This window comes from Rattus norvegicus, chromosome 2 (assembly GCF_036323735.1).
Source record: "Rattus norvegicus strain BN/NHsdMcwi chromosome 2, GRCr8, whole genome shotgun sequence".
In the NCBI taxonomy this organism is placed as follows: Eukaryota; Metazoa; Chordata; class Mammalia; order Rodentia; family Muridae; genus Rattus; species Rattus norvegicus.
In genome coordinates, this window is record NC_086020.1 from 133,063,696 (window position 1) to 133,078,010 (window position 14,315).

The window sequence follows — 14,315 nt, forward strand, 5'->3', positions numbered from 1 at the left end:
ATATTCTCAGATGATAGATTCATGTTACTTCAGATACTGGTAATATTTCAATATATTTTCTTAAGTCTATACAAAGAATTACTTTAGTTATCAATGGATATGTATGTGTGTTACTACCTAATGATCATGTGTGTTTTAGCCTCTATCATTCTTCACATATGTTTTGTACTTGATCCCATGCAATTTAATATTTGTACCAGAGCTAATCTTTGACAAGTGTGTCTCTCATAGGAAATTAAAAAACATTAGTATTTTTGCACTAGGCTAATTGAGCATGTTGACGGTGGTGCAGGGCTTAAGTATGCAGAATGTGTAATGGATATATAAATCAAATAATTGTTTCCAAATGATCTTATCAAAAATAATAATTTCATATGGATGATATTCCCTATGACTTAAGGACCATGAGAAGAAATACAATATTGTGGGATTTTTATAGGTGCTAAATACTCAGCCATACATAACTCTGTGTATATAGATATATATAAGCATGTGAGTATATATATGTGCTTCAATATATATTTATTAAATATATATATAAGCATATTTAATGAAACATTTTAAAAAATTTCTGTACTCTAATAAAATTTTGTGCCCCAATGCTGCTATGAGATTTACAAATTTATGAAATCAGGTAATGATATTATCATTCCATTCATTTGTTGATTAACTAAATCTTGGCTTACCTATAGGACTTTCCTCCTACAGGATAGTATATGAAATATCAAATTCTTCATCATCACAGGTTTTCCCATTGTGGTCACCTATGACTTCTTTCATAATAGGTGATTTTCCTGAAGAATTTATGAAATCAGCAGATGTCTTTAGTCCATCAGAGCAATATTTATTATCATTTTCAAATATTGGAATATAGTTGTCAATCATGATTTGCATAAGAGATATCTGTAATACACAAGGCAAATTCAAGAGTGTCATTTCACATAGTTTACAAAATGGAAATTTAAAAATGAAATCCAAAATTATGAGAAAAATAACGGTTGCCACAAACAGATAGGAACCCATGAAATGAAGTCTCAGAAATGGAGACTCTAAGTTCTTTGCATTTTACTAAAACTTGTTAAAGTTTCATATAGATTGCAAGGAATAGAAGGACTAATCAACCAAACAAAATTTCAGAACTGACATGCTGCCAAAAACTGTGAGTGAATCAAATTGATGACAGTGGTTTGTTGAATTTTTGGGGCTGTATGTGGTTTCGTTGTGATGGATTGAAAGGGATGCCACTCTAATTCCAGGCATGGCAATACACACTTTTTGACAGATTTCTGGTGGTTTAAGTCCCTTGGCCCCCCTGATGGACATATGACAATGCTTAGATTAGGGTTACAAAATACAGGTGCCCAATTTCAATGTACTTTCCCTGCTACAGGTTTACTTCCCATAATACGGGCCATCAGGTCTCAGCATCCTGTTTGATTGTCCTGCCTTTCCACAGCCATGCTCCTCTGTCATGACATTGAAGGACTATACTCCCTCAACATTTCTAAGTCTCTAAGAAACACTTCAATGAGATTTTCTGGTCATTGTTGTTTTATTTTTTACTTGTTATTTTATTTATTTACACTTTGGACATTATCCCCCTTCCCAGTTTCCCTTCCACAAACCCTGTCTCTCCACCCCGTCTCTATGACTGTTCTCCCTCACTGGCCCACCTACTCCTGCCTCAACACCAAGCATTTCCATACCCTGCGTCATCAAGACTCCACAGGACTAAGGGGCTACCCTCCCAGTGATGCCCAATAAGGCAATCCTGTGCCTTATCAAAAGTAACATATCAGTGTTGTTCAATATAAGAAGTGTCATAATTTTCTATCAAGCTGGACCTATGGGTTCCCCTATGTGCACTCTTTTGCTGGTGTTTTTGCTCCTGGTACTTTAGTAAGGCAATAGAAAGGGACTGAAAGAATAACTTGGTGAGAAGGAGTCTTAATTCAGAAAATGCCTCCATCAGATTGATGTATTTTATAAAACTCTAAGGTATATTGTCCTGATTAAACTTGCAATTTGTAGGGCCCAGATCTCCAGGATGGTGCCACCCTTTAGCTCTTAGTCAGAAAAAGAAAGATGTGAGATACAAGACAGGAGAGAGAACTCCTTCTCAGCTTCTACTTCTGTTCTTGCCTTCAGGTTCCTATCTTGTTTCATTTTGGGCCCTGACATTTCTCTGTAGTTAACTGGTAACTGCAAGTATATCACGCAGTGTAAACTGTCTTCTATAAGTTGCTTTTCATCAATGTTTTGTCTCAGCAATAAGAGAAAATTATGACGCTTCTTAAATTGACAACACTGATAAGTTACTTTTGTTCTGAGATGATGGCATAGGTTAAGTCAACTCTACTCATCACATATGTTTCTTCCAAAGATGCACCTAAGTTTATTTTTGAGCAGTTCTGCACAGGACAGGAAAGAAATGATTCTTAGGAAAATCACAGTCAGAGGATTGTCTTATATTATATGCATATTTTAGAGAATAGCTTTATTTCTTTGTTTTCACACTTGATCATGCAACAGTATATATTTGAAAGAATTGTCCATAAAAGTTATTAAAAGTGAAAAATGTATTTATTGCTTAATTTAGACCTAACATGCAATTTGATATAGGCTTGGATTTTAGGTTTCCAGTAGCTTGGTAATTAAAAAGTAACTTAAAATGGTATGTTTCTAGTCCAAGCCAAGTAGATTGCTGGATGTGAATCCTATTCATGCTGTCACTCAGGCTCTCCTCATCCATCTTGTGTAACATCACTATGTCTTCCTTCCTCTGGACCTAATCCCTGGGAAGTATTAGTTAACATGTACCGTGCTTTCTTTCATTTTTATCTGTTTATTGCCTTTTATCCTTTTCAAAATATATGTCCATTATTTATTCTCTGTAAATTTCACATTATACTATTAAGTAATCACATTCCATTTTCAGTCCTACCATATATCCCTTGGTAATAATACTCCATCCCTAATTTCACAGATTAAAATTAAATTGTAGGTTTAAATTAAAAATTAAAAAAACTAAAATTAGAAAACATTTTCAAAAATGCACTGTGTGAGACATGATGTGCCATAAGGTGTCAGACATTATAGCCTTTTGTCCAAACAGTTTACTTGCAGATGTACATTGAATTAAATCACTGGTCTGGTTCAATCCCTCTGGATTTTCACTCCCTCAATACTTGCAATCCTTAGAGATGCCTCTTCGTCTATATTCAGGTACCTTGCTGTAGCCTTTAATCATTGTGATCCTTCAGCTTTGAATCTGTAGGACGTCCCCTTCATCTGCACTAGCGGCAGGATCTAGGTCCCCTAAATATGTAGCAGATGTGCAGCTTGATCTCAGGTAGGTTCCCTAAATTTTGGTGTGTGCACTGGCTCTGACTTTGTTGTCTACCACTGGATTACTTTCTTTTAGCTGGGCTTCTCTGTCTAGCTTCCAGGGGAGGTGAATTTATTCCTCTTGCGAATTTATATATAAGAGTAAGAATGTCACGTCTAAATTCTTGCAGTAAAGGAGAATGGAGGTAGGAAGTGGTTGTGAAGAAGGGACTTAGTGGAAGGGCCTGAAATCTCGATATAGAGTAAATTAGTGAAAATGTTAATGTATCTGTTTATCATAAATTAATAGGTACATAAAACCTGAGTGTTTAAAACTGTACTTAAAATAGGTTAGTTCTAAAATAATGGAAATTACACAAAATAACATACACACACCAGTTCTTCATTTACACACACACAGAGACACACAAACACACACACACACACACACACACACGACCAGCAATTCACTTGATGTGAATATGAAATGATATAATATTCTCACAACTATGAAATACAACTATTCTAATCTCCAAAATAGGGATACACTGGAAAAAATAATTAGGAAATACGGATTTTTATAATCTTCACTCTGGTCTTCTTTGACAACCATTATACGTGAAACATAATATTGGCCACAATCAATATATAAAAAGAAAAAAGAAAGAACAAAGAAATAATGAAATTATTAACTTACTTTGAAATACATTATCAATCTCCCTTTTCAAATCTTCCTGAAATAGATCAATATATATTCCACCCCACTCCAGAAAAAAATACAACCCTAGGTTTTCCTTTTACAGAAATGATCTTTCCAAAGTGTTCCTAATTCTTGCATCACAATGAGAATTTTGTTCCCAAAGGCAAAAATCAGATCCTCTTACCTTTATTGACATATCACTCCCAAACAATGATCCCCTTCTAGTCCGATCCCAAAGCGCATAAGGAGCTATGCGGATAGATAATCTCTTACTGTTTAAATTATTCATGGATGAGTCTTTGATTATTACTAATACAGAAATGAGATGGTTTAGTACACTAAAATTTTCTTGTGGGATCCTTAGTAAAAGTCTAAACAAAGAAAAAGGAGAATTTTATGTTAGACAGTCTGAAAACTAATGTTAGTTACAAAACTAACTGCAAAGAAAAAAACATGGTAAATATTGTGTAGACCATATCATAATATAATCAGAATTCAAAAGAAGTAAGAATATATAGCTAGAGTATTACATAAAATATTTTCTGAAATCATATTTCTGTGGAGGATCTTGGAAAATATTTTAAAACTATGTATGAATTTCTAAATAATAGTTGTATGACTGCAAATGGCAAAAGCCAGAGGAAGGTGTTAGGATCACTGGTACTAGACTGAATGAAGATTATTGTAAATCATGTGTGTTCTGTGTATGAAAACATCCAGTGTTATTAAACAGCCAACCATCTTTCTAGCCTCCATGGATATACATTTTATATCTAAAGTAGTATGAATCCATGTAACACACTTGTGACAATCTAGAACATATGGAGCAGAAATAAAACTGGTGAACCTACACAATTCAGTTGTAAAAGCTTCTGCTTCAAGCAAGGCAGATGCAGGGCTCCTGGGTAGCAGTGGGAACTCAAAGCTCTTGTTACATATGAAATCAGTCTATGGAGTATCACACAGGAAAGTAATTCAAAGAAGTCAAGCTATACCTGTCCCAGACTTCTCTAGGTAGTTATAGTTGAGAAAGAAGAATTCAGTAATAGCTTCATGTTCTAATCAATTACATATATTTAACAGGTGAAATATTCACAATACAATGGCAATGATACTGGTATGCAAAGAATCCACTGGTATTATATGCACATAGTTTTAATTTATCTCACTCTAGGATGACATGCACTCAATGTGTTACGTAGACTGTCTTTTAAACCATGACAGTTATAAAGGAGAAAACTGCCAGGTAGGATTACATCGATGATTCTATCATCTAGCTTGACAAATGAACATGTTTAAAAAGTGGCAATGCATGTCTGGGCTAAGGAAATCTCTTGGCATGAGATATCATTTCAGCTTATAATCCTGTAAACACAAGCCTATGTACATTACAAAAGCACTGCTTCTATATTGGTGCAGTTTCTTACTTGCTTGCTCTATCATTACCTTTGGATGGCAGTAATTCTTCCAGCCACAGTCCCTTCATCCATGACGCTAAGCCAATTTTCATATAAATCAGATGTCAGCAAGCTTCCATCTATGTTTTTAATGAAGTCCTTTTTAATGAAAATAAAATAGAAAAGTAATGGGCGATGTACATTGTTGAAAGTACTTGATAAACATTTTTGTTTAAAATGAGCAGTTAAGGCCAGTGATTCCCAACTTGTGTGTCATAATCTTTTTTGGGGGTCACATATCATGTATCATCCTTATCAGATATTCTATCCATTTATCATTATAACTCATATCAGCAAAATTTTAATTGTGAAGAGCAGAAAATGATGTAATTGTTAAGAGTCACCAAGCCATGAGGAAATATATTAGTGTTACAGTATTAGGGTGGCTAAGAATCACTGGTTGAGAATGTATTTCCATAGAAATTTCCCAAACTATCATCTAGCCAGAATCTTGGCTCAAACATGGAACCTATATGCAGGATCTTGTGTTTTCTTACCTAAGACTAGAAGCAAAGAAACAGAGTCCTGTAGCAAAGAAATAAACCTACTCTTTGTTCAAATTGCCTCTCCTGGATTGAAGTCCATACCACAACTTGCAACCATAGATCTGCACTCCACTCCCCAGCCCAAATCTCTCTCTGCCTGGAAGGAAGCCAGAACCTATATGGAACATCTAGACAGGATTCTATCATATCTGCCCTCTGAGAGGCTTTACACAGAGGCTGAATGAAATAGGATATGAAGAGCCACAGTCAATCATTGGATCCTATAGATCAATCAAGAACTTGAGTGGAAGAAATGCGGGAAGGATTCCATGCGATGAAGGAGATAGGCACTCCATAGAAAGAGCTATAGAATCAAATAACCAGGACCACTGGGAGGTATCAAAGACTGAACTACCAACGAAAAACACAACAGAAGCTGCACCATGACATACAGCACATTTATATCAAATGTAAAGCTTAATCTCCATGTGAGGCCCCCAACATGTGGCACAGGGAGTCTCTGTAAGCTGTTGAGTGTGAAAAACCTTCCCCAAACTGGCATCAAGGGGAGAAGATGTGCTAACCCTGAAAAGAGTTGGAGTGCCAAGGTGGGAGTGTAACCCAGGGGGTCCTAATAGGCTCAGAGAGGGAGAGAAACTCTGTGAGGGGAGAAGAGGTAGAGGGCAGCATACAAGAATTAAAGTGAAAAAAAAATAATTGTAGATGATGATGATGATGATGATGATGATGATGATGATGATGATGATGATGATTTTGGTAGTAACTAATAATAAAATCACCAAAACAAACAATCCAAAATCCTATTCTTTGAAAGAGGCAAGTATCAAAAAATGGCAGCACCAGAAATTACTTCATCGTGATTGTATAATTTAGGAATCTGTATTTTAGGTCACACAGAGTAAAGCTGTAATATATGTGTACACCTATGCTTACAGACCCAGCAGGAATAGTGATTAAGTTTCTTCCTTGCTTTCCATGAGAGAAGGTCTCAGAGTTTCATATCTTTTTCTTAAAATCTGTAAATATTCATCTATTTAAATTAAGTTGTAAGCTTCAGCTTGTTTGAAGAACAGGAAGTGTCTTTGTTTCTCAGATACCACAATGAACTTTCTTATTGTTCTAAGGCTAGCAAGTCATAAAAATGGAAGAATCCCAGGTCCTCTTGTACCTGGAAATTGCTTTGAATGCACATGGCTACGTTCAGTCACTGATCATAACTTTTCTCCCCATGATATGGTCCCAGGTTTCTGGCAATGAAGACCAGACACACTTGGCAAACTCAAGGACCAAGGAGCAATCATTTTGTACCTTTGCCTAATGTTAATAAGCATAGTTAATCCCAGAGCATTATCTTTTCTCTTGATGTCTAGGCCATAGATCCACAGTCTTCTGAGAGGCTAACTCAGATCATGGCCCAAACAAGAATAAAACAAAGATATTTGCTCTAGAGTCACTGCAGCTCCCTGACAAATTAAGAATGGTAGACTAGTTAAAAGTAGGTTAGGTTAATACTTGACTGTTTGACATGGAATTGGGATGGCAATATCTGGCAAACGTGAAAGTGCTGGATTATTTTCTGATTGAGAAGGAAAACAATTTCATATATCTACTGGACAGAGATCAATATCCAACCTGGATAGCCTATTGTAGGTCAGTGGTAGACTAGCCATTTTGAACAGTTATTTGTGAGGGATATTTTTGGAAAGTATTATTTAAGGAAGGCATTTTGTAAAACACACTATCAATATTATAACTTAGCTATTACTTGACGTGGTATAGTCAGAGGTGAAATCAGTTTGAACATTTGTTAACGGCAAACTAAAGCCCTTCTCATATATGAGGAAGTTCTCTCTCAACAGAAGCTGTTCAAAAGTGCCCTTGTGGTGAATCTTTGTGTTTGTCAGATTTTACCTACCATACTTCTTATCAAGAGGGAATGGGTCCAAAGTTCCAGGAACCAGTCATTTCATTTAATCTCACGGACAGAAAGCACATATGCATCTCTTGAGGGATGCTTAATGTTGTTGATTCAAAAAGCTGCCTTACCTTGAAAACGGATGCTATATCTAGGACGCTTTCTACATTCCAGTCAATGCATTGTTCACTGTCAATCCTGTTCCTTAAGGAAAAGTGTGAATTTTCATGTACAATTTTGAATAAATCATCCGATTCTTGCCCTTTTTTGGCAATTATGGACAACATATCCTGTGTAGGATAAGGATAAGCTTGCATTATTAGAGATCCACACATCTGAAGCACAACTATGTCTTGTATTGTGAACCTGAACAAAGGAAATTTGGATGCAGAACTATAACAGAGTGGAATGAAGAAGATATTGAACTTTTTTCTGTTTTAGCTTCCAAATATTTTTTTCTTGCCTATTCCTTTGTTTCCACAATTTGAAATATCATGGATTTTTTTGGACTTTTATTCCACAAAACATTTTGGTGAATGGTCCTCTATTGCATTTTGTTTCCCCCTATGATAACTTTCTCATGCTTGCAATACTAAGTTACTATTGGGATATTTCCTTTACAGAGATCAAACCACTACATTACTTCCTGTCTGTCCTGGCCTCTATTATGAATCCTAACTTTTGTGTTTTTAAGAACGATTTTTTCAGTACATTTCTGAGATTTTCATTTCGTTTTTATCAGTTCTTATTTTCAACTATGTCTAAAGATACTGTCACATTTTATAACCCAAGCATACTTCAAACATTCTTCCACAAATTTACTCTATAAAAATGAATAACATTCAAGACCTACTTCATTGTCAATTATTTGTTAAAAATATGGTTACCAGAAAATTCTGCTGTAGAATACCTAAGAAATTGGCAGTAATGCTCATGTTTCTGGAAGATAAATTTGTTCACAAGTAGCATAAATTAGTAGCACAGCTATAGTTCTAAAATAGATGCTGGAGAGAAAATATAAGTTTCCAAAAAAGTTTACTACCTCATGTAAAAAAGATTAAGCCATATTAGGTTGCATTTAAATATAGTCTGCTATCATCAAAGATGTTCATACTTATCAAATACAGTATGTATACATAAGAAATGGTTAACGTAAAATAAAAGTCTGTAGATATTATTAATTTAAAAGATTGAGTAATCTCATGGGAAATGATACTAAGTTATTGACTCCAGAGAAATATGGGGTCATAAAAATGGTGAAAGACTTTTCATTTGGTCAATCAGCAGGGCACTTCCATGGACCCATTTCCTCTCAGAAGCTGGTCAATTTGGATCTCTTATTCAAACTGTGCAAAATATGAGAAGACTATTTCTTTTTTTCTTACAATTACATGATTCAAAATACAGTGGAATTTATTTCTATTTTAACATGATCTTACACTCATGGATAGGTTATTTAAACCTTCAACAGTTTGACTGAATAACTTTCTCAGAACAATGGTGATGTAGAAACCCAAAATGATACTCACAAATATTAGACCAGACACCTTTTTGTCTTCAAAAATACTCCTAAGAGTTTTGCCAAACAAGCATTTCTTTGTTGTTTGTGGTGGATTTATGGGAGGTCCTGGTGGGCTTGCACATACACTACTGCCTTGTTGTTTCTCTGAATCTAAGAAAGAAGGGAAGTCATTGTTGTAACTGAATTCACTTACCCCTAGCTTACAGTTTTCATTGTATAGAAATATAATGAAATACAAAGAGATACCTGTTAATGTACTAGAAGCATAGACAACATCAAGTAGTCATGTAATAATCAAAACTACCAAAAAGGAGGAAATACAAACTATGAAGGAAAAAGATCAAGTCACATATAAATCTGACCACATTAGACAAACACCTGAATTTCAATGGATATTCTAACATTTAGGTGGGCCTGGATCAATGTTCAACATGTCACAGAATACGGATATTAGCTTACACTTTATTACTGAGCAAAAGTATCATTTATATCAACAAAGGAGGAGAAAAATTACATAGTGTAATCACCAGTAAGCCATCTCTCTTCAGTGATCTTGGTCTACAAATGGGAAATAGCAACCTGAAGATAAGGCATACACCCAAGAGGAGAGAAATGATAAATAACCCCATGGTCATTCATCAAACAAGGGGAAAAATATATGGCAACAACAAAATAACAAAGATCGATAAATACTGCTAATTAAAGTTTTAACTGCTTCAAGCCAATAATATACTGACTATCAGTTTGGATAAGAAAACAGTTTCTATTTTTCTCCTGCATCCAAAAATTACACTTGTTTTAGAAAAAATTGCATACCCTTGTCCAGGAAGAAATTGTCTACATTTTTTTTGCATAGTTTTGAGGTCCCATTTACTTAGTTTTTCATGTTCATTGGTGTTGTCCTTGTTCATTTAATGTTTTCAAGGTTACGTTTTTGAGGTGTGGTGTGAGGTCAAGGGAACATGGCAGAAGACTCAGAGGAATGTGGGCAAAAAAAAACTCCATTGTATAATATTTGTTCTCTTAATAACATCAAAAATCTTATCAGTTTTACCAATCTTTAAAATGGAGAGAATCATAATGTTATTTTAGGCTTTTTACTATATAAATCTTCTGGTTCATGAGCATGGGGATATATTTAAATTATCTTTTTGGTTGCACCTTTTTTCTTTTTTTCTTTTGCCTTTTTTTTTATTTTCGTAAAAATCTTTTACTTGTTGGTTAGTGTTTCACCAAAGTAACATAATACTTCTGAAGTTTACTGTGTATGACGGTGTATCATTGATTTAACTTTCAACAAATTTGTGACTTTTATAAAGAAATAGTACTCACTTTGTGTGATAATTCATATGTTGATATTTTTTGAAATAGTTTACAAGAAATATGATTATTTGTATTTAATATTTAGATTCACTTATGTTTACTATCCCATAATCTTCAAAAAGAGATATTTTGTCTTCTGCATTTCTAATGTGTGTCTCCTTGCCCTCAATCAATTGCAATATTTTCCCATAATATTACAACGCAGTACAAAACCTGAGTCCATTGAGTATGAACAAATATGAGCACAGCAAGCCATTGGTTCCAAAATAGTTCAAAAGTACGTAGAGGATGGGCAACACACACTGGAAGGAAAGTCTAGGTGATAGAATGATTATCAACATTGTAGAATTAAGGCAGCCATTGTTAAATGTTCTTAACTCAGTATGGAAAGCATTCTTTTACTACTTGAAATTTCAACTTTTAACGTTTCACACTATAGTCGATAAAGACTAATTTCAGATGTGGAAAGAAGAAAATAAGTAGACAAAAATGAAGGAATTGTATATTTGTATTGCATTTATATTCTCTTATACTAGGAAAATGAATTTATCTTGTCAGAGAGGAGTGAAATTTTGTGACTTGGACAAGTCAAAGGACCTGTACAGATAATTCTAAAGAGAAAGAACAAGGAATAAAATTTTGAACTACAAAGAGGTATGTGGAATAGCATTGTGTGTGAGAAAACAAATGAAAGATCCAGGACAATGGGCAATTATGTGGTAATGAAAATACCTTTAAATCTAATCAAAAAGCAGTTGTTTACAACCGACCTGTTAGTGTCACTTATTACACCTATACTGATATCTTTCCATACTGGTTATTGTCAGGGGCTACAGGAAGATACAACTTTCATTATTTCCCTAACATATCAACCTGCCTACTATTTTATCTAACTTTGAAACATGACTTAAAGCTAAAAATCTTCTAAGACATATCCAGCTACAATCAGTTGACTGCTGAGACATCTCTGTAAGATTTATTTGGCAACAGGCACTCAAGCCCTCAAACATGACAGGAATCCAAGTGCTACCTAAAGCATCCATATTTTGTGGAAAGTCATATCAAATATTTTAACAATTAGAACAATTTCCCTCAACAGGATTGAAATCATGTGTGGTGCTAGAAATCTTGCCAAATTTATGGAGGCTAGACTACCCATAAACCTTAAAATTTATTACATTAATTTACTAAATCAGCCAAGTTCTTTACAGCATTCTAAATACTAGACTTATGTCCACAAATAAGTTGAGCCACCTTTCTTCATCAGAGAAGCCTCTTTGTACATAAAATAATAACATTATAGAAAACACACCTGGACACAGTGAATTGTAGAAAAGGCAACACCAGTGAATACATGTACATTACAGCTAAATTCTCTATAGCTCAGGGAACATTGTAAGAGAGGGATTACAAAGACTGTAAGAGACAGCATAGTAGAAAGTCTGTTTTGAAATTGCCTCTCACAAAAATAATGGCAATACCACAATGATAGCAATATCAATGCAGATATTAAATCTATGGTCAATTCTTATGACAAATTTCATAGGTCAAATTTCATATAGGCAGCTAATGATGACTGGCAGAATATTAAATTTTCCAGAAATGATCTGCATATTGTTTGTCTAATACACACTGTACCTCTTGGAAGCAATATTAACAAACACAAGAAAGTGGAATCAAGTTGTATTCATATTTTTAAAGATAAAAATATATAAATAAACACATGAAATATATCTAAGTGAGTTTGAGAATGATATGAATGTGATGGAATGAATGGAGAAAAGTCAGGCAACATTGCTATAATTCCATTTTCAATAAAATTTTAAAAAAATAATAAATTAAAACTTTTTGAACTTATACTTATGGGAGTTCAGAAGGGAGAAAGAACCAGTCATTTTGAAAATTACCAATTATTTTACTTTAATTTTTTTTCTAATATTTCCATATCTCAGATTTCTATTAGGGACTGTTTTGAGATACAAAAACCATGAATAAAGACCATTCACGTTAAGGTCTCAGGTTATGAAGAGAGATAAAACAAGTACACTGTATGTTTCTGTGTTGTGCATTGCTGAGTATATGTAATACATGTAGCTTTGTGGGTTTGTGTGCATGTGTGTGTGTGTGTGTGTGTGTGTTAGGGTGTGTGTGTGTGTTTGTGTGTGTGTGTGTTTAAAACACCTGCAGATCACATCACTCGCAGTATATTTAGAGCTTTAAACTTATTTACATTAGAGGAGGGCCTCCAGTATAGGTCTCTCTCTCTCTCTCTCTCTCTCTCTCTCTCTCTCTCTCTCTCTCTCTCTCTCTCTCTCCCTCTCCCTCCCTCCCTCCCACTCTGCCACAAGGTCTCTTTTTATCATTACTGGACAATATTTCAGGATTATATTACCATAATGTTTCCATTAATTACTGTCTCCAACTGCCATCTGCTTTCAGATAGAAGCTTTGGTCTAGAGATGCTTTTAAGTCAATATCTAGTTTTGATTGTTTCTTAAAGTAAGTTTTGATGACCCAAATTCATGTCACAAAGCCAGCATCTTAATAGCTTTAGACAGCGGACTATCATTTCAAGTCATTTTGTATAATCTAAAAACCATGACCCACCTCTGATTTTAATATGCATGATGATTAATTTTGATTGTTAATGAAATTTTATTGAGAACTTTGTACTGTATTGGACTCAAGGCAAAACTCTGAGGTGTTAATCAACGTCATTAGCTTCTGGCCATACTTTGGTAACTGAGGTAGGAAAACTAATACTATAATACAGGGGTGTAGAGGTAGAGACTAAAAAATGCCAATTTCCAAAGCCTATGGAGAACCATGAACAAGGCACACTGGAGTGTAAGCAGTAACCCATTTTAATAACATTTTTATAATAGCAAGCAATGTAATATACAGCATAAAATAAGTGTAAAATTTGAAAATATTTGTAACTAATATGGTGAAACATAAAACTGAATTAATAACTTGTAATAATTTCCTCAGCTGTGATAAAGAGGGAGGAAGAAGGGAACATTAAAATTGAATGACTTTAGACATTCTTAAGTCATCCTCTACCATTTATATTTGGTAGTTGTTCTGTTTTGTCATGCTAAATGTAACACAAAATGTCATAGTTAGACAAGTATTCTCAGATTATAGGTTTCCCTCACCTCAGATAAGAATAATATTTTGGTATAGTTTCTTCTTTTAATTAATTTATTTATTTTATTAGATATATTTCTTTGCTTATATTTCAAATGATATTCCCTTTCCCAGTCTCCTGTCCATAAGCCCACATCCCCCTCCCACTCCCCATTGAGAGGGTTTTTGGTTGGTTCAGTACAGTCCTTGCCACAGAACAGAACCTCAGGTTCCTGCAAATGATTGTTCCTATATCCCTGTGTCCAGAGGCGCCGTGCAGTTTCCTCTGGGATCAGGGATAGGGGCGAGGTCTGCACAAGTGGCAGTCTGTCCTGCAGTCTCAGGATGTCTGCACTTCTGGGTGTTCAGCTCTCTTCCCCATGGAATTTGTGTCTTGGTATATTTTCTAACACTATACAAAGAATTACTTGAGTTA

At 34.6% G+C, this 14,315-nt stretch overlaps 2 protein-coding genes across 8 annotated transcripts in view; one reads left to right on the forward strand and one right to left on the reverse strand.

Annotated features, from left to right (window-relative positions):
* The window catches only part of Tgap1l12 (GTPase activating protein testicular GAP1 like 12), a 697,215-nt gene that overhangs the window by 179,106 nt on the left and 503,794 nt on the right, over window positions 1-14,315 (forward strand). For all 4 annotated transcript variants that reach the window (XR_005500942.2, XM_063282873.1, XM_039103653.2 and 1 more), the window contains exon 7: window positions 11,287-11,404. The gene's annotated coding sequence lies outside the window, so the exon portion shown is untranslated. The remainder of the gene's footprint in view (window positions 1-11,286; window positions 11,405-14,315) is intronic.
* Tgap1l3 (GTPase activating protein testicular GAP1 like 3) overlaps window positions 1-14,315 on the reverse strand; it is a 61,623-nt gene that overhangs the window by 284 nt on the left and 47,024 nt on the right. For all 4 annotated transcript variants that reach the window (XM_039103640.2, XM_039103639.2, XM_039103641.2 and 1 more), the window contains 5 exons: window positions 9,435-9,577; window positions 8,037-8,195; window positions 5,474-5,583; window positions 4,212-4,398; window positions 687-903 (listed from right to left, as the gene is read on the reverse strand). In XM_039103640.2, the coding sequence (XP_038959568.1) occupies window positions 703-903; window positions 4,212-4,398; window positions 5,474-5,583; window positions 8,037-8,195; window positions 9,435-9,577 (800 nt within the window). In that variant the 3' untranslated portion in view covers window positions 687-702. The remainder of the gene's footprint in view (window positions 1-686; window positions 904-4,211; window positions 4,399-5,473; window positions 5,584-8,036; window positions 8,196-9,434; window positions 9,578-14,315) is intronic.